Raw genomic sequence first — 27728 nt, 5'->3', positions numbered from 1 at the left:
GGCTACGTGGAGATATTCACACGACGTGAGCCGATGTTTGTGTGGGAGTGGGGTTGTGCAGCGTCAGCGGGGGACTGAGAGATGAGCTGGTCTGCGGCGAGTGCGGTACGCAAAAAGAGGTGATGATGGTGGAAAAGGCGAGGAAGGACAGCGCGAGTATTTGACACGAGAGTGGGAGAGCCGTAAGTGCCCGGTTGTAGTGAAGGCTGAAGCTCTACGTCACAGCTTTGCAGCCTGTCTAGCTACCTGCTACGTCTTAGCGCCTGCTATCGCCGGTCTAGCCTCTTCTAGCTGCATTTGCACCAACATTTTGAGACGGTGCTTTTTCTTCATTGAGCGTCACGCCAGCAAACACATATCGCATTACTGGCCTGATTGCGCTGCAGAAGATGACAGCAGAACAAGGGACAACCGTGGAGCACGGCCACTCTGTTCCAGAGGGTGCTGTCGCAGCCGACTCTAATAGCAGCAATGGAGGCGATGTTATGGTTGATGTGAAAAACGATGCGCCGTTAAGCCAGAAGAGGACAAGAACTAACAGTCAAGACCGCGATGGTGCTGATAGTGGTGTCAAGAGAGTGAAAGGTGTTGCGCCTATCAAGGCAGAGTGCGCACAACCACCACATGAAGTATCTCACGTGCTAAGACCACCAGATTTCTGATCCATCGAAACGACAACAAGCCAAAAGATGCAGGAGTGGACGACGATGCAGCCGAGGCTGCCGACGCTGAGCACAAGAGTGAGGGTTTGCCCAAGACCGATGCTCGCGATGGCCCAAGGAAGGGCAAGAACAAGAAAGAGAAGAAGCAGAAAGGTCAAAACACGAGTCGCACCTTTGGAACCTCGCGAGACAAGATACCTCTCTGTGGCACTCGCGCAGTGTACAATGAATTCTCGCCAAAAGAGTGCCCATTTGGCGAAAAGTGCAAGTTTGAACACGATCTCCGCAGGTATCTAAAGGAAGGCCGACGGGCAGATCTGACGACTCTCAACGGCCAATGCCCCGTCTACAGCGTCAAAGGCTTCTGCCACTTTGGCTGGAAGTGTCGATTCGTAGGCAGCCACTCCGAAGAGCGCACTACGGAGGACGGCAGGCAAGAGCTGGTTCTGAAAGAAGACGCCGAGCGCAAGGCCAAGTTATCTGGGCTTGATGACGAGGCGGAAGCCGAAGTTGTCAACGTTGTATCCAAGGACATCAAGATTGGGTTGTCTAGAAGAAAGATTGGCACTCCACGGTCTGACCAGTACCTGGAATGGATTGAGACCAATGCACGCAACGAACGAGAAATGTTCGATGCGGCTCAGATGGATACGGAGATTCTGAAAGAGGAAAAGGAGGCACGCAGGGCAGAGTATGTTGAGGCGCCCTTTAGACCTTCAGAGAAGCGTAGGCTTTACTACGGCCCCGAGACGCCAATGCTCGCTCCTCTCACTACACAGGGAAACATGCCCTACCGCCGCCTCTGTGTCGACTTCGGCTGCCAAGTGACATGGAGTGAAATGGCCATGGGCATGCCACTGATCCAAGGAGACAAGGGCGAATGGCCACTCATGAAGGCCCACGAGTCCGAAATCAGCCCCCCAAAGTTCCTCGGAAAGAACACCGTCGTCCAAGGCTACGACAATTCCAAGGACCTCAAGTTCGGCGCCCAAATCGCCGCAAACAAGCCCTGGCTAGCCACCAAAACAGTAGAAGTACTAACAGAATACTGCCCCAAACTCCGCGCCATCGACCTAAACTGCGGCTGCCCCATCAACCTCGTCTGCGAAAAAGGCAGTGGCTCCGCCCTCCTCGATAGCGAAGCAAAACTAGAGCACATACTCCGAGGCATGAGCTACGTCTCAAAAGAAGTCCCCATCACGGTAAAAATCCGCATGGGCACAAAAGACAACCACCCCACTGCCCAAAAGCTCATCAAGCGCCTCGTCCTCGGCGGCCACGAAGCCGTCGAATCCGGCAAGGGTACTTCAGGCGTCGCAGCCATCACGCTCCACGGCCGCAGCAAGCAACAACGCTACTCCCGCAGCGCAGACTGGTCCTACATTGCCGAATGCTCTGCCCTCATCTCCCGCCTCCGCAAAGAACAAGCAGCCGCCACCGACACGGCCGCTGAAATCGACCCCCGCGATCTCGCCAACGGCGGCCACGTCTACTTTGTCGGCAACGGCGACTGCTACTCGCACGAAGACTACTACACCCACCTCGCCAACGCAGGCGTCGACACCGTCATGGTCGGCCGCGGCGCGCTAATCAAACCGTGGCTGTTCGAAGAAATCGAAAAGGGCCAATATCTCGACAAATCCGCGTCTGAACGCCTCACCTACATTGAAAAGTTTACCAAATACGGCTTGCAGACTTGGGGCTCGGATGAAATGGGTATAGGTACTACACGCCGTTTCCTACTTGAGTGGCTCAGCTTTGCGCATCGCTATGTTCCGGTGGGCTTGCTGGAGCATTTGCCGCCGAATATTCAGGACCGACCGCCGCGGTTTAGGGGCAGGAATGAGTTGGAGACGTTGATGGCGAGTGAGCATTATAAGGATTGGATTAAGATTAGGTGAGTACTTTTTTGACTGGGGTGAGGGAGTGAGGGCTAATGCTTGTGTTACAGTGAAATGTTCCTTGGGCCTGCGCATGAGAACTTCAAGTTTGAACCCAAGCACAAATCTAATGCTTATGAGTTTGAGGCTGAGGGATAGAGTGGTGGGATGGATGGGAGTGAGGAGTGTGAGTCTGGTATCATGGCATTGCGGAAGGAAAAGTCTATGGAGTGATTAAGTGGCCAGACATATATATAAGTGTATTGCCTCTACTCAGGTATATTCATAGTATCCAAGTATTCTCAATCATACACATACATACACATTTTGTGAAAAAAGCGTCGCTTCAGCAGGCATATCGCCAGACAACTTAGCTAAAACACAACTTATACATGCTCACTCCAAAAACCCCACCAACGTCTCCAAAACTTCCCTCTCCGCCCCCTCTACCTCCAACACCCCATCAAGCTGCGCCTGCAACGTCTTCTTAACATCCCCCAACCCCTCATCCCTCTCCGCCAACGCTTCCACAACCGCCTTCTTCGCCCCCTCATCCTCGGCCACCAACCACGCCAACACAGCATCGATCCTCTCCAAACAATAAAGCCCCCCCTCACTCAACCTCTCCGCCACACTCTGCAGCTCCAGCTCTTCTCGCTCCTCCACGCTCAACCTCCTTTTCCTCTCCGCCATCTTGGCATCGAAAGCAGCCAGCCGCACGACGTAGGTTCTCCGTAAAAGAACCAGTTTATATATCTTCGCGCAGTCTTTTTCGAGGAATTTGGCGAGCAGGCGGAAGCGGGCGTCGGAGTTTCCGGGTAAGGAGCGGAGGAGGGAGGAGAGGATGCTGAGGATGTGTTCGATGAGGGAGGGGTCTAGTTTTTTGTGCGATTGTGTGGAGGAGGTGGATGTGGATGTGGGGGAGGGGGTTGATTTTGAGAAAGTGCTGAAGAGGGGTTTTAAGCCGCGGGATTCGATGACGCGGGTGCATATTGCTGAGGCGGTGTTTGTTGCTATTTCTGCTTCTGCTTCTTCTTGGGCTGGGGCTTTGCCTTTTGCGTTGCTGTCGCCGTTGGGTTGTGCTGCTTCTTCTGCGTAACCGCATGCGTGGTCTAGTACTTTGAGTGCGCGACTCTTACTCGTCTTCCCATCTCGTATAAACAGCAGACAGAGTTCCACGCCTTCTGCTTCTAGGAACTTTGTTTTGCCTAGCGGTTCCTCGGTGATGGACGAAAGACAATTGAACAGATTCTCCATGTATTCCTCCTCGTTGCTGTCCTTCTCAGGGTCATCTCGGCGGTACGGCGCGAGGTTCGTAAGGAAGATTTCCACGCCGTTTGCTTCGGCGATGTGGTTTCGATTCGAGCGCGAGGATTGTGTGAGGATGGAGAGAATTTCAGACGCGTATTGCTTGTTTCGCGATGTTGGGGATTCTGGTTTTTGGATGCGGTCGAGGAGCCATTTTAACAAGGCGGGCTGTCCGCCTATTATGTCGGTGTTTGCGGGTTGTGAGAGCAGGTTCTCAATCACACTCAGAGAGTTGTAGACACCAGATGCGTCGGCCTCGTCCGTCTCGTCGAAGCGCGAGAAGTTGGATATGAGCAGGCTGAGTAAGTCGGCCTCCATGAACGCTATAACTAGCGCATCCCATTGCTCCTGCTCGCCTGCTACGTCCTCATCTGTAAGCTCTGAGATCATTTCAATCGCCGCAATCGCAATGTCTGTGTTCTCATGCGCCAGTAATTCCACCAACTTTGCCGCCGCCGTGCTGGTCGCGAACTCCTCGTAGAGCTCTGGGTGTTCTGATAGTATACTCAACGCCTTTATCCCTTCATCCAAGTCGGCCTCTGAGTCCATAAACTTTGTAGGGTCGTCCTCGTACTTTGCGCGCAACGACGCATTCTTGTTGACCTTCTTCTCAAAGTTGAGCGCCAGCTTGCGCACCCATGGTATATCGTATTTTTCGTCCTGTATGACTTCATCGCCATCTTTTGCGTCTATGTATTCCATTGCGTCCCGCGCATTCTCGTCCAAGCCGTCGCCAAAGAAACGTCCCTCGTCATCGTCGCCTGGCCCATCGTCTTCAAAGTCCGGCGGTAATGAAGGGCCAGCCTCGTCGTCGTCGTTGTCTTCGTCGGCTACCGAGGCTTGCGCTTTGACGTCACCGTTTGTACTGAGTTTTACCGACTTGTACGATTGCATTGGGTCGGCTTCTTTTGGGTTCTCGAATTTGCGCTTCGTCGTGCCGTTTGCGCTCTTGAAGAGCTCGTCGATGCTCGTCATTTTGTGTACGCGATTTTTGGCAAGAAGAGGGAAATTAAGATAGGTACAGTGAAGGAGAAATTGCTGGTTTGCGGAAGGCGCGTTTCTTGCGAACCTGAGCAGTTGAGTGAGGGATGGTCAGAGCTCTGCTAGCGCGTTTGGTCGTGCAGTCGTTCTTGCTTCTACGCAAGGCTGCATCTCGGTCTACTTCACCCATCCTGCCTCCCTACTTTGCGACTATGCTGCTGTTCGGTTACTGATGCACATTTGATGTTCAAGATGAACGAGAAGCAATATCAACAGATGCTATATTGGGACATTTACGCAACTGCAAGACTCTAACGACATCAGAGAACTACAGGCACATGTGCAACTCTAGATGGCTAATTCCCATTCATACCTATGTTTTCTGGAAAGAGATAATACAGCACGACCGAATCTTGTGTTTCGTCCCTTCCACAGTGACAACGACATTTCAAATCGCCATTGCCCAATCAAATATATCGAGGCACCATGTACATCCAGGTGCGCTTCTCGGAGTAACTCCTTCCTATGTTGGTCAGCCCACTTTCCAACCTTTGGAAGCTCACTGCTGTCTCGTTCCTGTTTCTAACATCCCGTCACCCAATTCATATCACGAACATCTCCATAACCCTATTACATCCACTTGTCAGCCTATCGTTATATAGAATGAGCTTAAACGACATTCCTGCCGACTCCGCTGAGCATCCTGTTGATTCAGGCGGTGTTACTATCGCCTTGGACGAGCCTGTTGTTGATTCAGGCGGTGTTCCCATTACCGTGGACGAGTCTGCTGTTGATCCAGTTGATGTTCCTGTCACCTTGGACGAGTCTGCTATCGATTCAGGCGGTGTTTCTATCACCTTGAGCGATTCTGCTATCGATTTAAACACACCTCCTATTCTCACAGTCGTGTGCCCCAGCACCCCGAACAATGCTGAGAGAAGACCGAAACGTTTAAATGCGCTTCCTGGTGATCTCTTCTCCATGGTCTGCGACTCGATGGATTGGAATTCACACCCCGAGCGTACTGGCCTCCTATCACTGCGTCGGACATGCCGTAACAGCTACGAAAAATCAGAATTCACCATGTCGAGACTATTTCCTTTGACTATAACATGGTTCAGCCTCGAGGCAAGCTCACTCGCTGTTTTTCTTAGCTTATCAAGCAAACCTCGGTTTGCCAGATACATGGAGATGGTATATATCGTATCTGATCGCCCGTCAACCCACCCCAAAGAATATGAAGACGAGTATAGCCCTGTGAGGACTGAGGAGGCAGCGCTTATACTCGCCCAATGCTTTCGCAACTTGCAAGGCACACTACGATGGCTGATGTATTCCGAGGGGACATCAAACTTCATGGGACTTACGACAATTCTCCGCGCACTACAGGTCTCTCAATTTCCAAGATCATGAAACGAATGCTAGTTGGGGAAGTCTGGCAGGGTTAACAGAGTTTCGACGCTACATCAGAAGGGCTGAGATCCATAGCCCAACGCTCCGGCCTGGGCAGTGGTTGGCACCACACCAAACAGAAGAGCGACAGTATCGACTGGGCCTGGATCCGTTGCAAGTCGCCTTTGTTACCAAGGATGTTGACGTTCTTCAAATTGCCACAGCTCGCGCTTATCAAAATTTCGGCTATCTCGGCTTCCTTCGGTGGGAAGATGAAAACGAATTCCTGTACTCCTGGTTTATCAAAGAACTGCATTATCCCTTTCTAGTCAATCTTTGTCTGAGCGGCTTGTTGTATATAAGTGGTAGCCAGTTCTGCAAATTCCTCGAAAGACATTCCGCAACCCTGTCAACATTCCATGCATCGATGACAGCTCTGATGGACGGATCATGGACAGACGTTTTCACCGAACTAAGAAAACTACCGCGTATCAAACACGTTGGATTTCGTAAGCTATATCAGAAGAAAGTGGTAAAGGAAGACATTGTGCTTCCCAACAATCACCATGTACTCCCATTCGATCACGAGATTTGTAGCAACCAAGTGAAAGCTTTCCTCGACGAAATGATCACCTACCACAAACTTTACAACGGCTACTGGAGCCTTGCGCATCCGACACATTACTGGCAAGTCGTCATCTTCAATGTCCCAAGTCTAAGTATGTACTCTGTCAGAAAATATGAATATGACCCGTTCAGTGTGGTTTGGATCTTCTGTTCTAAACAAAGCTGGTCAAATTTCTGATATCCAGGTAGAGATGGGAAGAGTTATTGTGGTCGTCATTTTTGTAGCACCATAGTTATGCCAGCAACAATAGACATTGCTTGTTGCTGCTACTTTCAGTTTTGCGACGTGTCCAATTGAATCATCCAAATTAAAAACGTAATCATATGAATAGCCTTTCATGTCCAATCAATTTAGGGTTTCTCCTGACCTTCAGCTGTTGCGCGCTAGTCTTGGCAGTCTACCTACCCACGCAGTCGTGCTTACGAGATCTGCTTACCCCACAGCTACAGCGTTCCCCAGAATTTGTATAACAAACCCCCAATCTCGATAAGTTAATCATGGGGACACGCATGCCGGGGTGAGCGCCCGATCAGCAAAGCCTTATACTGTGATTGTCAAGCCGTGATATACATACGTTGCGCTATTGGACGCCGCCAAGGGGAGCTGAATGAATTACTGCGACATGATGCGTTCACAGGGCTGAGACAGAGTCTGGATTGCTTTAGAGTTGGCCATGGCTTGCTACTGTGCACGGTAGTGGTTGTGCGGTCTTACTTAGGTGTATCTCAGCCAGCCCCAAGCGTCGCCATCGAGATCCTGTCGCAAACACGTTGCACACCCAACACAGACTGCGAGTATTAGCAACTTCCTGGAAACACGATTGAACGACCATGCGACAACGAAAAGTCGTGAAAACTGGATGCGATGCCGTTTTGTCAAGACTTAGTGTGGGCTGACGAGGAACATGGGTGGCAAATATAGTCAGGCTGGCACCCGGGTGTCATAACATACTGGACGTAGCAGTGTAAAACAGTCACTGTAGTCGCCAGACACCGAGGTTCGTAACATATACACATATGAAATTAGAAATTAACCTCTTATGAAGGTCTAACAGAGAACAACGCCGGCAAGGGTATGGTGCCTTTCATGATGCGATGACCCGCTCTATTTATCCCGATCCATGATTTTCTAACGCCGCAGCGACATATCCAGCACAAAAAGGAAATCCGTACACATAAACACACTTAGTAGTTGAAGACCGTCAACGATGGGTTGAGCACAATAGGCAACAGACAGTGCATAATAACGGTGACAGACCAACTATAGGCAGGGTTAGTGACGTTCTCGAGTTTTGGGATCAAAAAGTGGTACTTACGGCAACACGGCGGTGAGGCCGGTGATTTCCCAACCATGAGGAGCGAAGCAACCAAGATAAATCATGCCTCCGATCATGGCAATCATGATCAGATACATCCACTTGAAGCGCTTCCAGATTTTGGGGATTTCGGCGAAGAAGTTGGAATTGTCCTTCTCCTTGGCCGTGGCTCCCCAGCTCATGTCGATGGAGAACATGTGGGCAAGGATGGCGAGGAGGATGTGGAACGAAACTCCGCCGAAGAAGATCATGAAGAAGGGCATCCACTTCAGGTTCTCGAAGAAAGCACCAAGCAGACTGGCCTCACCGATACGGTAGCGCATGATGGCGAAGCAGACGTTGGACATGCCGTTGAAGACGATAAGCAAGACGATGAAAACTACAGCATGTTAGTATACATATTCTCCAAACACATAGAAAAGGTTAACATACTCTTCCAGGACTCAACATAGTATTTGTCAAGGTCACCGTTGAGCCAACCGACCAAGAAGTAGTTGAGGGCACCGAGGGGAACAGCAGATCCCAAAGCGTAGTACGAGAAGATGTATCCGCAAATGGAAATCTTGGAAGACAACTGGATATTGGAGAAGAGGAACGTGCGGAAGAGCTTGGTGAAGGGAGACTTCCAGAGCCACGTGCGCATGGGGTTGAAGACCAACTCGTTGCAACCATAAGCGTACTTCTCCCATCGGTCCAATTCGTCGAAGATAGACAGCGACACACCCTCCTTGAAGCCACGACCGTGGTAACTAGCCAGGCGGACAATGTTACCCTTGATCTGGAGACGAAGCGCGATATCGAAATCCTCAGACACGTGGCTCTCCGACCAGAAGCAGACGTAGCCATCTTCTTCCGGGGCGTTACCGACGGACTGGACAGCTTGCCATCGCAAGAAAGCATTGTGACCGACGAAAGGAGCGACCTCGCCGCTACCGACTGAGAAGCGAATGGCAGTGTAGACAAGGTTGGTGAAGTAGGTAATGCCGTTCTCAAAGTAATCCCAGGACACTTGCATGACACCGGTGGCGTGCTGGACAATGGCGACTTCGGGCGACAGGAACATCTCGGCGGATCCGTACATGAGGCAGTCTTCGGGAACAATGGTGTCAGAGTCGACAATGAGGATGATCTCACCCATACGAATGTTGCCACCGGCCTTTGCGCGAGGATCAGAAGTAAGAACCTGGTCGAGAGCCTCGTGGTAGAGGGCGAGTTCCTCCTCCTCCGAGATGGAAACGAGGCCATCGCCCTTGTCGAAACGGTTGTCGACCAGCCCCTGAAGTACATCCTCGACGCGGTTGGAGATGTTGAGAGCAAAGTTCATGTTGGAGGCCTTCTTGAACTTTCCGCGGCGGACGAAACCTTCAAAGTTGTGCTTGGGGCGAGATACCCATCCGATGTTGTTGTTCTCGTAGAATTGCAGAAACTTGGCGTTGTCTTCTTCCGATCGCACGGCCATGCCATCGTCGTTGATGAAGATGCGGGCGGTTCCTCCACGGGACTCGTAGTAAGAGATGGCAGCTTGGAGAGAGGCGACGGTGGGCTTGACGACACCTTCCAGAGACTCGGTGTAGATGGGCATCTGAATGGTAATGGTTGAGGGGGCGAAACCGAGAGCGCGGGCCTGGGCGAGGTTGGGCTTGATGGCGGAGTGGAAACGACTGTTGGTCTTGACACCAGTGATGGGACCAAAGACTTCGAAGATGTTACCCAGAACGACAACGACGAAGAAAAGACCTAGTGCAATCCAGAGAGGCTCGGTCAGGACAAGGGCAATGCGAGGGTAGAAGTGGTCGGTCATGGTCTGGAGGATAATGGCCTTGTTACCGAGACCAATAACGAGGACGATGATCAAAACCATGGCGAGACCGACGAAGATGGAGCTGGTGAAGATGAGTGGACGAGCTAGAGACTCCCTTGGTCCTTCACCCTTCTCAACGTCACCATCAACCTCCTCTGCGTTGACCTCGACATCATCCTTCTTGTCGATGACAAAGTCGACTGTGGAGCCGCCAAGAGTGGAGTTGGCACTGGACTGGATCGCGCTGTCGAAACCACTAAAGGGGTTCTTTGCCGTACCCCAAACCAAGGCCAAGATTCTTGACTCAACCTCCATGGCCTGGGAAAGAATGGCACCAAGGTCGTCGTGCCATACGAGGAGTAGCCGTTCCTGGCGGATAAGAGCAGCGTACTGGAATTTGCGGATTGTGGATGAGGTAGCGACCTCTGCCATGGACTCAAAGATCTGAATCTGGGAACCGTTCTGGAACATCAACTCCGTCTCAAAGGGCTCAAGCACGTCGAAGATGGCTTGGGTGCCGTCGGTGCTCATGGTCAGTGCGACACCAGGGTTGATCCTCTTGACTGCTGAGAGGAGGTCGCTGTTGGCTGCCACTGGCTCTGTGACATACTCTCCTTGACCCTTTCGGATCAACACACCTTCGCATGAACCGGGAGCAAGAGCTCCTGAAGTCATCCATCGCATGGAGCATGCCTTGGCGTAGAGGTGCTTGATGATCTAGAAGATGTTAATGATACTCCAGGAGATTACATGATTGCTGATTACTACTTACGGCACGGTATCTTGAGTCTTCGTCAATCTTCATGGTCAACGGCCGCGCTAAGCTAGGACGGCTGCCGGGAGTCTGGGGTACGCGGAGGTCCGAGACACTGCCACTCAGTGACTGCCGGCTCGATGGAATGTATGGCCGGTCCATGTCGAACTCGTGGGATGGGGTAGCGGAAGACATCTTGGAGATGTCGCGACAATTACAAGCCGCAGTAAGGGTATCGACTGGAGTTTGTGCTAAGCGATAGTGAAATGCCGAGCAGGATACCAAAAGACACGAACGAGGATCGGAAACGAAGGTATGGGCAAGGAGCCCTGTGAAGATCAGCACGAGCACAAGAGTGAAGAGCCTGGGAAGCAAAACGAAGTGGTCGACACGGAGAGGTTATCAAGGCGGCACAGCTGGTAGTGTCTACACACATTCCTCCAGGCTACGGCCCTACGCGAACATGGACCCGCCACACTGCTTAGCGACCAGGTCAAAGATACACTCATGCTACACACTATCGAAACATTCGGTACCCCCCTGGTCTAGCATGCCCGATGCTCAACAAGATTTCGTACGCCAACGTCCCGAAAGAGGTCACTGCGTCTGTCACAAACGCTATCTCGCAGACATCATCACCATCCAGAACCGGCGGAATTGCAGGCCGCCATCTGCCCCTAGCCATCCTGACATGTATTGTCAATCCTTGCTACGCACGCCCCGGTCGCTCTCCCGATCTCTGGGCCTTTTTTGGGGGGCTTTCATGTGGGCCTGCCTGTGGCCTGCATGTTGGCAACCTGATAATCTAACTAGCGAGCAACGAGGATTCGTTTCGCCGGCACAAGACGATGAAACTACGAGATTTCAATCAGCCGGCAATAACGAGTGTCGGGTACCTGACATGGCGAGCGCTTGTCCCTAGACCAAGGGGGAGAAACTAGTTAGCCGCTGCTATAATGGGAGAGCGCCACACCTGACGTTTTGGCTTGATACGCAAATGGCCTGACAAGGACTTTGTCGTTTTGGCGAGGTCAGCAAGCTTGTGGATCTCCTCGGCTTCACATGGCGCCAGTGCCAGTGCCAGCGTGCTGCCGGCATCCCACGTTGCTGCGATTAGAAAAAGCCTGGAAAGTGGATCCAATCTATATCCTAGCCCTCGGCCCAAGCATCTGGAGTGCTGGAGACCGGAGTTCCTTGACGTCGTGCAGACACGGTCACGCTTGGGCCCTTACGAGGGGACAACAACACGACGTGCCGTCACCAGACTTTTCGGAAAAGGGTACACGGCGGCAATGCGAATTGCTTTTGGACGTTTACGAGCCCTGCGTTTGGATCCAACGTCGGCAGTACGACCAATCACCACCGTTGCAGCCAAATCCTACCAGTCACGATAAGCATCCCTGCGTCAGTGTCACTGTCCCAGGTGATGTTAAGATTAGGACCGCTTGCCGTATTTGTTGATTCTACTACGCCCGCTCATTGAACAACACAGAGGGCAGCTAGCCACTGTGCAGCCACACGTCGCAAGTTTTGCACTCTGCTGCATGACGCGATGCTCAGACTGGACGTGTCGAGTCAGTGGGTTAGGCGACAGAGTTCGAGAGCTCGCAGGCAGTGGAGCTCGGAAAGTGCAATGCACTGCCCAGTATCGGCCATGGCAAGTGGCGCGTGTAATTGATCTACCGATAAGTCGGCAGCAGGGCACTGAGGTGTAGGATTTAGCCACAAAGGTGCAGATAAGACATGGCCGAGGGTGGGAGAATACGGCTATCAAAATCGTGCATCTTGCCACTCCCCATTCAGACTGATACGCCGAGCCTTTACGGTCCCAGGCCTCGCTCCAGAACCGGGTGCAAGTCGGGCTCTTTTCATCGACACAAGCGTCCACGCATGGGAAAAAGGTCGGTCGGATTCGCATGGGCGCTGGCAATTTGGAACAGATCGGCCGGGCGCTAACTTGAGCCAGGAACAGGCACGAGCCATGAGATGATGTGCCGTGGCGGCCGACATCCAAGCCTCATCAACGACGTCAAGTGTCGAAGCTCGGCGCACCACTGCCGTATCGCCTAGCGGCTTGTGGCCTCGCAACTTGGAACAACAACTGCAAGGCTGTCACACTAGCCGCGTGCTTATCTCGCAACCCTCCAGGTACCTGCATCTAAGCGAGCGCTGGTGGCTTCGACACTACTGTGCACTATTCCAAAAGCTCCATCCGGCGACTGGTCTGTAATCAAGGTGCACAATCTGCCCCCTGCTCGTGCAGCTGCCTTTCCGTCGAGTACGGCATTGATGCTTGGGAGCGTATAGAGTCTTCTAAATCTAGACTTGAGAAGCCGTCAACCATCGCTCTTCCCGAAGACGGCTCACTCTACTATCGATTCTTTACGCCGCAAAACTCGCTTGAGCATTGTATACTTCAGCTCTCCACAACGTCTTTCGCTTTGACCCTGTGTGTTTGTTTGTCAACTTCTTTAAGCGAGCTCACTGCGGCAATATACTGCCTTGCCATCGCTGAGCCTTTGGGAATTTCTCCATTCCGCGTTTGACATCTTTTGCTGTTACACATTCAAAGATGCCTTCCTTCTTCAAGCGTAACAAGAAGGCTCCCGAGGAAGCCCCACCTACAACAGCACACTCCCAAGATGTCCCTGACCTGCCTGCTGGCATGTCACAAAGACGTCCCGATACGGCGTCTATGCCCTACGTCCCCAGGACTCCTTCTAACCTAGCATTCGCTGGCCCAGTCTATCAAAATCAAATAGGTGCTGCTGACTTGCGGAAACAACCCCGACCATTCAAGAGTTACCGGCTACGCGGAGAGTATGTCTTGCATCGTATAAACTATATGATATCACAGAACTAACTAGAGATGTAGACGTGAGCAGCCATGGGTCAATGATCCAAGAATGAAGAAGACCAAGGTCGGCAACTGGATCACCTTTGGTTTCATCATGATTGGTGTCTGTGTCAGTGGATACATCATGTACACTGGTGTACAAGAGGCGCAAATACCTGATGTACGTCATCTAGATACTCACTGATAGTCTGTGCTGACACTGAGTAGCAATGTCTTATCATGGATGATCACTTTGAAAAGATTGACCCTGCCAACTGGGGCTACGAGATTCAGGTATGCGTCAAGTGTCAACATCACACAGGTCCCATACTGACCAATTCTTTCAGACTGGCAACTATGGTAACGGCGAGTTTGACTGGACCACCGACGACCCAAAGAACAGCTTTGTCGATGCTGATGGTCTCCACATTGTCCCAACCCTTACCACCGAATCCACCGGCATCACTCAAGACCAACTCATGAACGGATACACATTGAACATTACCAAGACGTCCGGTGATGGCTCCTGCACATCTGACGACTACAAGTCTTGCGGTGTCCGGTCCAACGCTACTCTCGGAACGATTATTCCCCCGGTCCGGTCTGCACGTATGACAACCAAGGGTAAGAAGGCTATCAAGTACGGTCGTGTCGAAGTTGTTGCCAAGACAGCCAAGGGTGACTGGCTATGGCCCGCCATTTGTATGTTGCCAAGTTAACGTGCACAATTACCGATCAAAGACTGACAGTAGAATCTAGGGATGATGCCCCAAGACAATGCATACGGCGAATGGCCCCGCAGCGGAGAAATTGATATCGCTGAATTCCGCGGTAACAACTACACCTACCCCGAAGGCCGTGACTTTGTCTCTTCCACCCTTCATTGGGGCCCCGACTACAAGCACGACGGCTACATCCACACCCACGGCCAATCCTTCTTCCGCCGCACAGACTTTGCCTCGAGCTGGCACACATTCGGTCTTGAGTGGACCGAGAATTACATCATGATGTACTTGGACGGTCGTCTCAAGCAGGTCATGTACTACAAGTTCAACGACAGGAACAACCTATGGAAGAAGGGTGGCTTCAACGGCGTCACTACTAGCAACGGAACCCTTATCGACGACCCATGGAGGCTTGGCGGTAACAACGCGCCTTTCGACGAGAAGTTTTACCTCATTCTCAACGTCGCGGTTGGTGCTCAGAACGGCTGGTTCTTTGATGGCGAGGGCAACAAGCCCTGGGTCGATGGCAGTGACTTTGCTGCCCGCGACTTCTGGAATGGTATGTTTAATTCCACCAAGTTATAACAGCAACAGCTAACATTTGCACTAGCCAAGGACCAATGGCTTCCCACCTGGGGTGAGGGGACCGAGCGCGGTATGACTGTCAAGTCTGTCAAGATGTGGCAGGCCGGCAAATGCTAGTTCCGATTATAGTTCAGCCCTGAACTCCTTGTTTCTTTCTTCCTACTTTTTGCTTGCCGGACGATGAAGTCAGCACGGCTCATTATTTCTTTTCCGCCCACACACACGGCACATTAGACACATGTTTTGTATCCGCATATCGGCATTGGTAGAGGCGCATGGGAGCGCCATCCGAGTAAACAAAACTCACATGCAGCGCAAGCATGTAACATTTTTCCAATAGAGATGAGATTACATAATCAATAACTTCAATCACACACGGCACACATACATGCAGTATTACACGGTGGCAGGTGGTGTGTGGTTACATGACGCCTCGTATCCGTCATGCAGAAATCTATCGGAAATGCAGTGCGACATTGTCAGAACGGACGGCTCAACCGGCGCTCGTGCAGCGTTACACTTCGCCGCACACATGGTATGGGACATCGTATCATGAGGATTTGGGGTGTTTATTTGCTCCGGCAACATGCGCGCATCATCTACTTTGCGCGCAGCGCGAAATAAGATTTGGCAAGGGGACAAGCGAACAGAAGCATCGAGATCAAGCTAATGATGACCACTAGCCACGCCATCCCGCAACGGGGGTGGTCAGCACTTTCATCTGCTCTTCCCGCCTGCGTGCGTTCGTTCGTTCGTCCGTTTCCTCCGAGGCTTTTGTGGCGCTTTTTCTCGCTCGCAGCTCGCACGCAGAGCCTCTAATCGACAAACCACGCCAACAAACATGCACCGGTCCGACATTAACTAGTATCTCATCCCACCCACCCACATCCACATCCACATCCACACACCCACGCTGCATGCACGCCTCACAACAACAATAAACAAACAACCCTGTTCACATCCTCAACTCTCAGCCTCAACGTTTCCCAGTTTCCCAGTCTACATACCACACCAACACCCTGCACCAGATTAACCCCCCCCCCACTTCCCATCATCGCGGGCCTAAGCAATCTTCGCAAAAAAGATCAAAGATAACCTTTTCTGTTGAATACGACTCGCCTAAAAATCTTAACGTGATTGCACTAACCTGTATCTGGTATCCTCTGGCGCCGATTAGAGGTTGAATCGTACCAAGTAGCGTGGGCAGTGGGACTGACTCTTCTCTGCTCCCACGACAAGGAAAAAAACACACGAGCCGCCGCCGCTTGCAAGTAGGCGCGCGCAACACCTGTTTTTCTTGCTCGCTCGCTCGCACGCAAACGCAGGGGGTTGGGTGAGGCAAGTTACTATGCTAAGTAAAGGGTGGGTGGTAACTATCGCGAGTGAGTGGAGCCGACCAAACGAAGGACTTGGGGGCCGGAGCGTCTTCCGCGTATCTGGTATGTAAATAGAATGTGCCTTGGCAACCTCGCTGCGACTGCGACCGTAAAGTGGGAAAGCTGCTTCCGAAAGATAGAAGCCAGAAGCCAGAAGCCAGAAGCAAAAAAGGAGGACCCGCCCCGTTTTTTTCGTCCTGTGTCTGCATGTGCATGCCTAAGCGGAGGTGCGTAAACTGTTTTTGGGGCGTCTTTTCCCGCCGTTTCAGCGATATCTAGGTTAGATAGTAGCCTTCTAGCCTTGCCCCCCCCCCCGTGCTTTCAGCTGTCGGTCGGTGTGTTTTTTTTTCCTTTTTGTCTTTCGGCACTTTTTTTCCCTTGGGGTGGGTGCGTGGGAATAAGGCCTTGCTTTCTAGTGGCGTTTACCGCCTGTCCGCGCCATGTGTGATAGCCAGCATGCCAAAGTTGCGAGTTTCAGGGTCCGCTAGGGTGGTAGTGGTGCGCCGTCGAGGCGGCCACGTGATGGGTGTGGGTGCGGTTACTTGTTTTTTTTTGGTATACGCTGGTCATCGTAATGTTATACATACTGGGATTCTAGTAAGACATGGAGATTACCATGGGGGTTAGTTAGTGAGACATGCTACACTGGACTCTGCATACTACATGGCATCAGCAATGTCCCCTCCTTCCTCGTCCGTGAATGGCATCTTCGATACGAAACTGAGGAGGAGCCAATATTTCGCATCTCGGATAATTGCACCGATTATGCATGCACATGCGCGGTGCAAATGGGCATCGGCGCCTGCAACAAACGTGCCGTGGCGGCGACATGGCCTGGAGCGGACACCGCCGGTGGTAGGACGCCTTGAAATCCCGTCCTGCAAAGGAATCCTACAGAACCGTTCTCGAAGGATTACAAGTGGAGGACCGACACGGGCTGAGATTTTTCTTTCCAATAACTTGCAGCTTACATAGTCGCTTATGCAGCATTTCTCTCTCTCTCTCGCATCCTTACTCAATGGGCAAAAAGCGGGCTGTTATCTTACATGGACTCATACTTGCATATTGCCCTGCCCTGTTACAATCCACGCAACTACTGCACGAGACGACAGGGCCATAAGAGATGCCAGATTCCTTTGTCTGTGTATAGTCCAACCGATCCGCACCGGGACCTCGACTACGCGGTCGGCCCGTCAAGTTGTTACTGGTTGCCGAAGCGCAACCTTGACCTTGAAGCCCTTTGGCTTTACGAACCAATAGTCTACCGTCTTCCACTCTCCCTCCTGCAACTGGCTGTCGAGGGTAAAGTCGAAATCGCGAATTAGCGCAGGAACCAGCTTTGACATTTCCAAAAGCGATATGTGCCGCCCAATGCAGGTTCTGGAGCCTAGGCCAAACTGCGGTGAGAGCACATTCCAAGTTAGCCACTGAGGCGACAACAAAGCGCGTAAGATACGGTAGACGGAGTTTGTGTGAGAGGCTGGCTGAAAGCGCATGTGACAGATACGAGGTGGAAAGTGCGTGGCGTCCAAAATGGACAGTGCTAAACATGGGGTAAGGGCCGAGGACAAACGAAACTTGACTTACCGGCATCCAGCTTCGCTCCATCAAACTCAGTCTCTCTTTGTCGGAGCTGAGCCAGCGCTCTGGCTTGAATAGGTGCGCGTCCGGCCCAAACACTGACGTGTCACGATGCGCGACCCAAGAGTTGATTCCGACAATAGTCTAGAACCTATCAGTTCTCCGTCGTACAGTTTTCAGTATCAAGACAAAGTACTTACTCCTTCTGGAAAATACTGCTCACATATCGTTGCTCCGCCAGGTGGAACCACGCGCTCGAGCGGCAGACCAACAGCCGGATGTAACCTCAGTGCTTCCTTCATAACCGCCTGTAGATACGGCATCTCCTGGCTCTCCTTTAAAGTGAAAAACCCGCCATGCTTCCTCTCATCGACCTCTTGCCGTAGTTTGTCAAACGTCCCCGGGTTCTTGAGCAAGTAGTATAGAATGGCCGACAAACTGATAGCCGTAGTATCCGACCCAGCCACCATATTCGACACACACCCCGCCGCCAAATGATACATGGTAAAACCCGCCGGATCCTCCTTATTCTTCGCAAAGAACTTGCTCAAAAAACATATGCTCGTCCTGCTCTCTTCTTCCGCCGCGTCACCATCACCCGGCAACATCCCCTTTTTCTTCCGTTCAACCTCATGCTCCTTGATCCTCTCCTGCGTAAACCTCCCCACATACGCCCTCCCCGTCCCCTGCGGTCCCGCAAGCCAATTCCTCACCGGAAAAAGATATTCATGCAACCACGAGAAGATGCCTACACAAGCCGCATACCACAGAAAATCCTCCAGCGCCGCAATCACACCTTGCACATCCTCGCCCTTGTCCAGAAACCCCAATCTCTTCGCATACGTAATCAAACCTATGACATCGAACGCGTAGCACTGCAGCCAATGCCCCATATCGGCGGCGTACGCGCCTGCGCTAGCTATTTCCCGCAGCCGCTGGCTGAACAGCGCCGTACACTCGTCTACGTACGGCTCGTACGTCACGAGCGATGACATGCTGTAGGTGCTTTGGTATTGCCGTCTGTTTTCGCCGTGCCGTTGTATCGAGCGGTCGGCGAAGAGACTCCATTGTTGCGGCGAAGGGTTCTGGGATGTGGCGTACCAGGCTGATTTTGGGAATTTGGCGCCGTGGCCGTAGATGATTTTCTGCGCAGAGGGCGAGGACAGGGAGTATCGGTTTGGACCGTATCGCACTATGGGGCCTGTAGTGTTGGTGTGTGGTGTGAGGTGTTTTGGTGCGAGTGAAGATCAAGGCAGATAGGCTTACCGTATCTCCGGTGTAATTCTATATTCTCCCATTGGAAGTCCCCCTTATTTACTCGGAACAAATACCACAGATTTGTAAAGCGCGCAGCCGTCGGTCCTGGTACGTTTCGCAAGGGGGAAAAGTAGGTTTTGAACAAGAGGCGCGATATCACTGCTACAGCAACTGTACCTAGGATGGCTGAAAAGTGCATCTTGAACGTGAGTGTTTAATAATCCAACTGTTCTCACAGGACTACGCAACCCATCTTGTAGGGCTTCGCTAACTTATATATCCATGGCTATGTATGGACGTGACTGCCGGGAGGAGATCGCGCGGAGAGCATTCCGCTATTATTCCCGGATGCCAAATTGCCAAATGCGGGGTGAGCTGTCCATGGCTACAAATTTGTCAAGCCGATGCTGTACCTAAGCATGCTGCATATAACATACTGAACCTGGATCACCGCGGGAAAGAGCCTTCAAGGTTAACAATTCGCACTGCTAATTTGGCAATGGAGACCTTGCCGAGGTTATGTAGGAATCCCATTGAGATACCTGTGGGATGGTGAACATGGTACAAGGGATTGAAGGACAAAGTTCTGGGCATGTCGCTGTATACAAACCTAGTCGTTCCGAAAAGGGCCGTGACAAGAGACTCGGGGCAACTATCCATCCGTCTTATTCATGGTAATACACGCAGATCCGCAACAAGAGGTTCGGGGCAAATATTCATCCGTCTTGTCGACGGACGCAAGTCCCCTTCAACCGTACTTACAGATGTTAATAATCTCGTCGGGAGACGAGTAGTTATACGCTGTTTGATAGCCCATCCATTGTAGCTGACTAATTGAATGTTACTATATTCTTATACTATTCTTGGGGTTGAACCGTGATTTCATAATACATAAATGGACCGGTCGTTGAGACCTGGTCAACTTCTTTCTCTCCGTAACACCTTTCTCATGCCCCGATCCCATGCCACTCTCATATCCGCCCACGTCGAGCAATCGGCAGCATTAGCCGTTCAAATACTAGTATTTACACCATCCCACCGACTCCAAATACACAAAGACGATACACTCTTTACTTGCTAATGTCCTCGCCCCAAACTTGCTTTGCGATTTCCACGCTCAACCTGACCTTGGCCCACTGCTCCTCCTCAGTCAATTCATTGCCCTCAGCAGTCGAGCTAAAACCACACTGGTGGCTCACACACAGCTGATCGAGACCCTTGGGCGTAATCTTAGCCGCCTCATGAAGACGCTTAATAATCTCCTCCTTGTCGTCCAACGTGTTCTTCTTGCTCGACATGACACCCAACACGACGACCTTGTGCTCCGGGAGATGACGAAGAGGCGAAAAGTCGCCGGAGCGAGCGTCGTCGTATTCGAGGAAGTAAGCATCAACGTTGAGTTCCTTGAACAGGACCTCGGCGACGGGCTCGTAGCCGCCTGAGGCGAACCACTTGGAGCGGTAGTTGCCGCGGCAGAGATGGATACCAATCTTCATGTCGGCTGGCCTCTTCTCAATGGCCTTGTTGATCAGCTCGGCGTACTTTCGCGGCAGAGTGCTGAGGTCTTCGTTGCGTTCTTGTTCCGCCGCCTTGCGCATGTCGGGGTCGCAGAGGTAGGCCAGGTTAGTGTCGTCGAGCTGGACGAAGCGGCAGCCGGCCTTGTAGAGCGAGTCGAGCTCCTCCTGGTATACGCGAGCGAGGTCGTCGAAGAAGACGTCTAGGTCGGGGTATGCGGACACGTCGATGGAGGCGCGTCCGCCGCGGAAGTGCACCATTGTTGGAGAAGGGATGCAGACTTTGGTGCTTGCCTTTCCGCCATTGTCGGCGATGGCTTGCTCAAGGAACTGGAAGTCCTTGACCTGGATAGCCTCGGGATGACCAAGCTTGCCCTTGACGATGAGTGTTGGCGGCGAGAAACCATCCTTGTGCCTGATGTTTCCCACTTGGCCCTTTTCTTCAATGCCCGCGAGGTGCTTGAGGAAGTCGAGATGGAAGTAGGCGCGGCGGAACTCGCCGTCGGTTATGGACCGTAACCCATTTTCTATCTGCTTGTTGGCAACGTACGTGACGTTTTCATCCTCAATCTTGCGGAGATCTTCTGCGGAGATTTCTTCGTTTGCAGCTTTTGTGCGTGCCTCAAGGACAGCTTTGGGGCGGAGGAAGGAACCGACGTGGTCGGCACGGTATACACCAGTAGGAAGAGGCATCGTGTGTGGTTCTGTAACAGTCAGCTTCGTGTTTTATGTTTTACTATCGCATCTAGCTGTATCAACACTCACATTCTGTACTTTTCAGCTTGATCTTTCCCAAAGAACTACGTCGTTTACACTGTTTATATGTCTGCTAAAGTAGAAAACTGGCCGATGGGAATGAGGAGCCGCGAGATATTTACCGAATTACCGAGAATTTATAAGTACACGAACCGCGCCAGAAACGGATCGCATAATGTACCTCTTCATCCTAATCGTGAAGCTACCCCACCACGGCAGTTGTTAGGGGCAAACTAGAGGCATGGGTTCATGTTTCCCGAAGAAAAGCCTGCATGGACGATAAGCTGTGAAGAGTAATTTCACCGGCTTCGTGGCGTCTTGTATAACCAAGTTCGAAATGCGAGAAGAGAGTATATGCACTGCGTGTGGATGAAGTACAGTGTTTGTACAGGTTTGTACTTTGCATAGCCCGGTGGCTATCAGCTCATGCAGCTCGTGAACTCATGGAGGGGTCAGTGACGTTTGGCGGGGTAGATGCGCCGAGACCCTGGCCCGAGACCGAAGACCGATCGGAGTTTCTGTATCACACTGATCACGCGATGCACATGATATGCTCCCGGGCGAAAATGATTGGGTATATTGGGAATTATCTAATCAAGGTAAATAGACAAGAGGCTAGTGTTTGCTGGGAAAAACTGGAGTAATCAATGACAGCGATATCTCTAACCACACATACACAACGAGCCATGCGCTCTTCAAGCAGCCTTCAACAGCTTTGCTTCCAAAAGCTCACCAAACATGCCCTCCCACAAACCCTCATCTTCGTCGTCTTCCTCCATCAAAAGAGCGTCGGCGGCGTTGTATATACGGTTTCCTTTGCTGTCGAATTTGATCTCTCTCTTTGGAAGATCGCGCGCAGCAATCCTCAGTTGAATCGTGCCAGCACCGGGACCCGAGTCGCCTTCGTGTTCAACTGTAGCCGTTTTGTAGTCGCTAATCTCTGGTGTGATGGTAATGGGGTTTACAGTGAAGAACTTGCACGCTATGATGGCGCCTACCTTGACGTCAGAAGAAGCAAGGTCCGGCAACGTCTGCATGTCCTCGGGCAACGGCGGTAAGTCTGCTTGAGCAGCCGTCGCAACATCATTGCGCAACTGATCCTCGATGGCTGCGTCGGTGTTCTCTGAGCTGGGAATGGTTGCAGGAGCATCGTCATAGTTCAAGACCATCTTCACATCGTCCTCTTCCTCCTCATCCACTTTTAAGACTGTCTCCTGTAGTACATGACCGCGCTTCTTGTTCTTCTTCTTGGAAGCTTTGTCGCGCATGAGCTTACTCGCTGGATCCCAGTGCTGTTGAAATGGAAATGGCGGGGCACTGAGGTCATAGTCTTCCTCCCAGCATTCGAATGCGGAAAGATTGATCCGCGACTTCCAGAAGTCTGGTTCCGATGCTCCTTCTGGCTCTGGTGGTTCTTCAACTGCTTTCGCCTTGCCTTTCCTGACAAAAGGAGCAGCCTGTCGGGCAAGTATCCGACCGATGGCACCTGTGTCAGGACGCAGCCTTCTTTGAGGCGTTTGCTTCTTTGTGGGTGGCTCTTCTTCTGCTCGTTCTATGACAGGAGTCGACGGCTCTGCGGGCTTTTCGGCTGGTGCTGTGATATCTGGACTTTCTCTCAACTTTGCCATGAGTTCGCGTTTCCGTCGCTCGAGCTCTGTCGCGCCATCCTCAACCGGCTCATCCTCATCTAAACGCTTCCTCTTTCCTTGAGATGTTGAGAATGGTTCTGTTTGTCTGGGCTCTTCCTCGGGCTGTCCTTGTTTCCTTGCTTCGTAGTCTCGCAGATCGTTCAATGTGGCATTTTCAGGAAGCTCGCCCAATCCCTTCAGACGGCGTAGATGATTGACTCGAGTTCGCCGTGCATTCCTAATCTGGGTGGCTGTGAGTCCTTGGCCTGGAGGTGTATGCTTTGGGGGCTGCGTGGTTGGCGCTTCAGCCTCGTTACCGTCCTTGGAAGATAGAACATCGGGTGGGGAGGCAGCGTCGCTATCGCTATCGCTATCGCCAGAGTCGCTATCAGAGCTAGAGTCTGATCCCGAGCTGTCTGAGGCGCTAGAAGTTGCGCCTGACTTTGCGTCAGAGTCTGAATCTGTATCGTCGGAATCCTCCTCAGAAGCAGCCTCCTCTTCGTTTGTTTCTCCGGGTGCAAAGTCATCGTCGTCCTCGTCGCTATCATCAGATGCGTCCATCTCGGGATGCGCAAATTGTACCGATTTGGCTGCCTTGTGCGACTCCTTTGCTTTGCTTCTTGAGACAGAATGGCCATTCAGGGGTGGCATGACCTCATCCTCTTCGGAAACCTCTCCGTTCTCTGTAAGCAAATTGATAGCTTCAGTCGCCTCTTCTGCTTCCCTGTCTTCTAATCGGCGTCGTTTGCGCGGAGGTATGCGAACGGCGGGTCGGTTTGGCTGGCGTAGGTAGGGTCGACCAAAGGGAACGCCGTCAACCAGGTGTTGGCCTCCATCTGATATCTGATGACGTCCGGTAAGGGTTCGCGCGCGCACTTCGGCAGTCATGAGCGGTCGAATACTAGTAGCTCATTAGCAGGTACCAGCGTAGAAGCCGAACAGTTACGTACGAAACGTGATCATCCTCCTTGAGGGCATTGATGACGGGCATGAAGTGCAAACACTCGAATCCGGCCACTTCGACAACATAATGCTCCAGGCCCCAATGCTCTGCCTCTAGCGGGATGATGAGGTTAACGTCTTCCAGCAGGCGCGTGATTGTGTAAGCCTGCGTGCTGTTGGTCTCGGGCACGTTCCACAGTACATTGGCAGCAGGCAGGCCATTCCTCTGTACCGTTAATCGCAACCTCATTGTTGGCTTGTGAATCGCGTGCGTGCAAAGAAGATGGTGACAGTTGGGTCGCGAACTTTTGGGTCCTGGACGCTACGCCGATGACGATCCATGCATGCGCACTAGCCTGTCTAAGCTAGCGCGTTTCCATGTGCCGCCCGAGTTGGAAGGTGGAGCATATACCCGACCTTCACTGTATCACCACCCGCAAATGACGCAATATTCGACTTCTTACCATTACTCTTTAAATAGTTTCATCAGTTCTCTCACCCCATATCTCCCACCAGTCTCACTTCCATATCAAGCTCCATAACCAATTTACGACTAACTTACGATACCTTCAGTATGCCAATCAGCACTCTCAATGGCACTTGGAAACGTCTTGCGAGCGAGGAACGACTGCAACGTTCCTCCCAAGTTGTTTCCGTCGTCCAACAGAAAGTATGCATCTTTGGCGGAGAAGTGAAGCCCCGAGAGCCCATCGATAACAAAGTCGACATCTTCTCTCTGACGTCTGGTATGTACCCCTCGTTTTACACGCCATTAAGGTACCACGCTAAAAGCGCCACAGATGCGACAAACATCGAGACAAAGTCAGCATCCCCAGCACCAAGTCCGCGAGTGGGAAGTGCATCAGCCGCAATAGATGGCAAAATGTACATCTTCTCTGGCCGTGGCGGCGTCGACATGGCCCCAGTAGAGGAAGACGGTGCAGTGTGGTGTTTCAACCCTAAAAGCTCATCGTGGTCAAAGATATCGCCTGTCGACTCTTCAAAGCCATATCCACCAGCACGCAGCTACCACTGCTCTACTAGCGATGGGAAAGATACTCTGTTCATCCACGCCGGCTGCCCCGCAAATGGCCGCCTTTCAGATTTGTGGAAATTCAACATCCATGAGCGTACGTGGACACAGGCTCCCGATGCTCCCGCCCCCCACCGTGGAGGCGCTTCCATCGCTTTCAGCGGCGGTAAGCTTTACAGGATGAACGGATTTGACGGAACCACCGAGCAAGGCGGCAGCATTGACATCTTCGACATCGCCAGCGACACATGGACTACCGAAAACTTTGCAGCCGATGGTTTCAATGGACCCAAACCGCGCAGTGTTTGTGTTCTTCTCCCCGTCAAGCTCGCCGGCAAAGACAAGCTCCTCACCCTCTTCGGTGAACACGATCCCTCATCCCTCGGCCATGCCGGGGCGGGCAAAATGCTAAGCGACGTTTGGATCTACGATGTCGGCGAGAAGTGGTGGACGGAAATCCAGCCTGAAGGCAGTAGTGACGGTATTCCTGATCCGCGTGGTTGGTTCGACGCCGATGTGGTCAAGGCGGACAGCGGCAACGACAGCATCGTCATCCATGGTGGTCTTGGTGAGAACAACGAGCGACTAGCCGACTTGTGGCAACTCGCTTTCTGAAAAGAATCTCCTGTATAATATCTGTAGTCTGACATATGCGTGATTGGCGCACGGTGAAATATCGAATGAGGCGTACATTGATCTGGCCCTCTACTTGCAACTTCTTCCCTGCATATTTAGCTCACTCCCCAAAGTATATGAAGGTCTAGCGATTGCTCCCTCGTCATCATAATCGCTTGCCCGCATTTCCCAATAAACACTTTGCGTACGAAGATGCCCTACACATATCCGCGCCGTCCGGAACGTTGCATGTCTTAACTTATCCAACACCCCCCTTTCTAAGCCCAGAAATTTCAAAAAGAACATATAACCACCAATAACATGCTTCTTTCCAAAAACAACTAGCCCTAGCCAGCCCAGTCACATCTCCGTTGTCTACGCCACCCGCCCGCTTCATTCGTTGCGATACGGATTCAACTCATGTCTCCCATACTTGTCAACGAGCGAGCCGGCTCGCTCAGCTCGCTCGGCTTGGACGTTTTGACCAAGCCGAATGAGCTGAGCGCGCAGTGCGCGCTTGCAAGCCGAGCGAGCTTAGGGATAGGCGCTCGCTCAGTCAGCTTGCTTAGCTTGGTTGGATGGGGCGGTTGGAAACTTGGGGCTGAAGGACTTGGTGGAGGGGCAATCTCACGATGATTTTTAGGTGTAGTGCGTAAGTTCGAAACCTAGTTATAACCTAAAATACACTCTTTTTTGCTATATTTCTAGCAAATAAGCTACTAAATTTCCGGCTAACGGCCTGGCAACAATATTCTCCTTCTGCGACACTTCACTTACTACTTATCACCCACCACACTCACCTATACTCCATCAACGCGTCTCTATTTGCAGCTATTATCTACCTCGCCGTTGCTATAATGCCAGCAAAAAGAACACGCGTTAATGCTCTAGAAATCGCGACAACTTCGAAGCGCCCTAGAGTCGCAGCGCGTCATCGCGGGACTGCCAGCCAACCTGTGCTAGTCGATACTCGGCCATTCTCACCATCTCCACCTCCTCCACCGCTGTCGCCGCGTCAAGCTCTCGTCGCCGCGCCACAAGCACCAAATTTTGAAGCGACCCTCCGAGAGTCGCGCGCCGAAGAGACAATCATCCCACCACCTGAGGGCAGCGAGCATGCCACTGTTGCAGCTTCAGGAGCAGCTAGCGAGGCTGTCGACGAGGGTTTCGTATGGGTAGAGGACAAATACGACGGCTTTAATTGGAGTCGCTACCCAAAGCACTGCAAGCCGCCCACATCACTTTCGAACCGAGCAAGCTGGGTATACAGCCATGGCTATCGCATCGCCTTGCGCAGCAACGTCGCAAAAGTCACGTGGATCTGCCACTATTGCTATAAGCACAAGTTCACTACTGTTGGCCGTGGCATACATGACGTCTCGCAGTCTCCATCAGCGCCAGCACGTCATCTCGGAGAAGACAAGAAAGGTCATGGCTTGAAGCCTCCAAGTAAGCGCACTACCGTCGCTCCTCGGAAAGAAACTCTCCTCGAACGCGCCCTTCAGAAGGGCTGCTCTCAGGCTGTTGCCAACGAGCTTACCAACTTCAATATACAAGAGTTTAGGCTTGCGGCCGTCACCTGGCTCGTCGAAAACAACCTCCCACTCTCACAATTCGAATCATCGTCTTTTCGCAATATGATACAATTAGCTAGCGTAGAGGCAGAACGAGCCCTGTGGGCATCTCATAACAGCGTCTCACGATACGTTATACGCCTGTACAACTACCTGTTACCAAAGGTTGTCGCAAGCCTTTCAGAATCAATGAGCAAAGTCCATATAAGCTTTGACGGATGGACGACAAAAGGTGGCAAGCGCGGTTACTTAGGTATCGTCGCCCACTACGTTGATAGCTCTGGCGAGCTCAGGGACTTGTGTCGAGACGCGGTGAGAGCCTTCACTAGTATTCACGGTGAATCAGGCTTCCCGTGCTCTGATTGGCCAGGCACTGATTAGTCAGCTGCTCCGTGCGCGCACCATAGATATTCTCTCTTCTCCCGTAGCTCCAATACAACAAGTTCACGCACGTTTCTCCACCTTCATCAGGTTATGAGCCCTCCTCTAACACGATAAAGTGCTCTAGAGGTGCGATTTCCGCAGCAGCAGAACCGATCAGTTGAACACAACATCAGTCACTCGCGCGACGACGACGACGATAAA

General features: G+C 52.0%; 11 protein-coding genes across 11 annotated transcripts; 6 read left to right on the top strand and 5 right to left on the bottom strand.

Moving 5' to 3' along the window:
• Positions 1 to 389: 389 nt before the first annotated feature.
• PtrM4_113650 (tRNA-dihydrouridine synthase) lies at positions 390 to 2701 on the top strand (the record flags this gene model as incomplete). Its single annotated transcript, XM_066108097.1, has 3 exons — positions 390 to 607; positions 655 to 2559; positions 2614 to 2701. The coding sequence occupies 3 exons, from the start codon at positions 390 to 392 to the stop codon at positions 2699 to 2701; spliced, it is 2211 nt and encodes a 736-aa protein (XP_065961282.1).
• A 237-nt stretch (positions 2702 to 2938) lies between these two features.
• On the bottom strand, positions 2939 to 3235 carry PtrM4_113640 (uncharacterized protein; the record flags this gene model as incomplete). Its single annotated transcript, XM_001934748.2, has 1 exon — positions 2939 to 3235. One exon carries the CDS (start codon positions 3233 to 3235, stop codon positions 2939 to 2941), a length of 297 nt encoding a protein of 98 aa, XP_001934783.2.
• A 2259-nt stretch (positions 3236 to 5494) lies between these two features.
• PtrM4_113630 (uncharacterized protein) lies at positions 5495 to 6244 on the top strand (the record flags this gene model as incomplete). The annotated part of the gene is made up of 1 exon (XM_001934747.1): positions 5495 to 6244. One exon carries the CDS (start codon positions 5495 to 5497, stop codon positions 6242 to 6244), a length of 750 nt encoding a protein of 249 aa, XP_001934782.1.
• A 176-nt stretch (positions 6245 to 6420) lies between these two features.
• PtrM4_113620 (uncharacterized protein) lies at positions 6421 to 6552 on the top strand (the record flags this gene model as incomplete). The annotated part of the gene is made up of 1 exon (XM_066108096.1): positions 6421 to 6552. The coding sequence occupies one exon, from the start codon at positions 6421 to 6423 to the stop codon at positions 6550 to 6552; it is 132 nt and encodes a 43-aa protein (XP_065961281.1).
• A 1483-nt stretch (positions 6553 to 8035) lies between these two features.
• Positions 8036 to 10916, bottom strand: PtrM4_113610 (Glyco-trans-2-3 multi-domain protein; the record flags this gene model as incomplete). Its single annotated transcript, XM_001934746.2, has 4 exons — positions 8036 to 8111; positions 8167 to 8545; positions 8599 to 10684; positions 10740 to 10916. 4 exons carry the CDS (start codon positions 10914 to 10916, stop codon positions 8036 to 8038), a joined length of 2718 nt encoding a protein of 905 aa, XP_001934781.1.
• Positions 10917 to 13293: 2377 nt separating this feature from the next.
• Positions 13294 to 14984, top strand: PtrM4_113600 (Glyco-hydro-16 multi-domain protein; the record flags this gene model as incomplete). Its single annotated transcript, XM_001934745.2, has 6 exons — positions 13294 to 13541; positions 13597 to 13738; positions 13786 to 13851; positions 13905 to 14259; positions 14317 to 14841; positions 14893 to 14984. The coding sequence occupies 6 exons, from the start codon at positions 13294 to 13296 to the stop codon at positions 14982 to 14984; spliced, it is 1428 nt and encodes a 475-aa protein (XP_001934780.1).
• A 2452-nt stretch (positions 14985 to 17436) lies between these two features.
• On the bottom strand, positions 17437 to 19280 carry PtrM4_113590 (CypX, Cytochrome P450; the record flags this gene model as incomplete). Its single annotated transcript, XM_066108095.1, has 4 exons — positions 17437 to 17640; positions 17831 to 17968; positions 18025 to 19025; positions 19091 to 19280. 4 exons carry the CDS (start codon positions 19278 to 19280, stop codon positions 17437 to 17439), a joined length of 1533 nt encoding a protein of 510 aa, XP_065961280.1.
• An 871-nt stretch (positions 19281 to 20151) lies between these two features.
• On the bottom strand, positions 20152 to 21288 carry PtrM4_113580 (MetE, Methionine synthase II (cobalamin-independent); the record flags this gene model as incomplete). Its single annotated transcript, XM_001934743.2, has 1 exon — positions 20152 to 21288. One exon carries the CDS (start codon positions 21286 to 21288, stop codon positions 20152 to 20154), a length of 1137 nt encoding a protein of 378 aa, XP_001934778.2.
• A 758-nt stretch (positions 21289 to 22046) lies between these two features.
• Positions 22047 to 24171, bottom strand: PtrM4_113570 (Nop14 multi-domain protein; the record flags this gene model as incomplete). The annotated part of the gene is made up of 2 exons (XM_066108094.1): positions 22047 to 23880; positions 23930 to 24171. 2 exons carry the CDS (start codon positions 24169 to 24171, stop codon positions 22047 to 22049), a joined length of 2076 nt encoding a protein of 691 aa, XP_065961279.1.
• A 324-nt stretch (positions 24172 to 24495) lies between these two features.
• On the top strand, positions 24496 to 25569 carry PtrM4_113560 (kelch repeat protein; the record flags this gene model as incomplete). Its single annotated transcript, XM_066108093.1, has 2 exons — positions 24496 to 24667; positions 24722 to 25569. The coding sequence occupies 2 exons, from the start codon at positions 24496 to 24498 to the stop codon at positions 25567 to 25569; spliced, it is 1020 nt and encodes a 339-aa protein (XP_065961278.1).
• Positions 25570 to 26426: 857 nt separating this feature from the next.
• On the top strand, positions 26427 to 27524 carry PtrM4_113550 (uncharacterized protein; the record flags this gene model as incomplete). Its single annotated transcript, XM_066108092.1, has 1 exon — positions 26427 to 27524. One exon carries the CDS (start codon positions 26427 to 26429, stop codon positions 27522 to 27524), a length of 1098 nt encoding a protein of 365 aa, XP_065961277.1.
• Positions 27525 to 27728: the final 204 nt, after the last annotated feature.

Source organism: Pyrenophora tritici-repentis, chromosome 6, assembly GCF_003171515.1.
Source record: "Pyrenophora tritici-repentis strain M4 chromosome 6, whole genome shotgun sequence".
Taxonomy (NCBI): Eukaryota; Fungi; Ascomycota; class Dothideomycetes; order Pleosporales; family Pleosporaceae; genus Pyrenophora; species Pyrenophora tritici-repentis.
The sequence above is the reverse complement of the archived record's forward strand: the minus strand, read 5'-3'. Positions and strand labels throughout refer to the sequence as shown.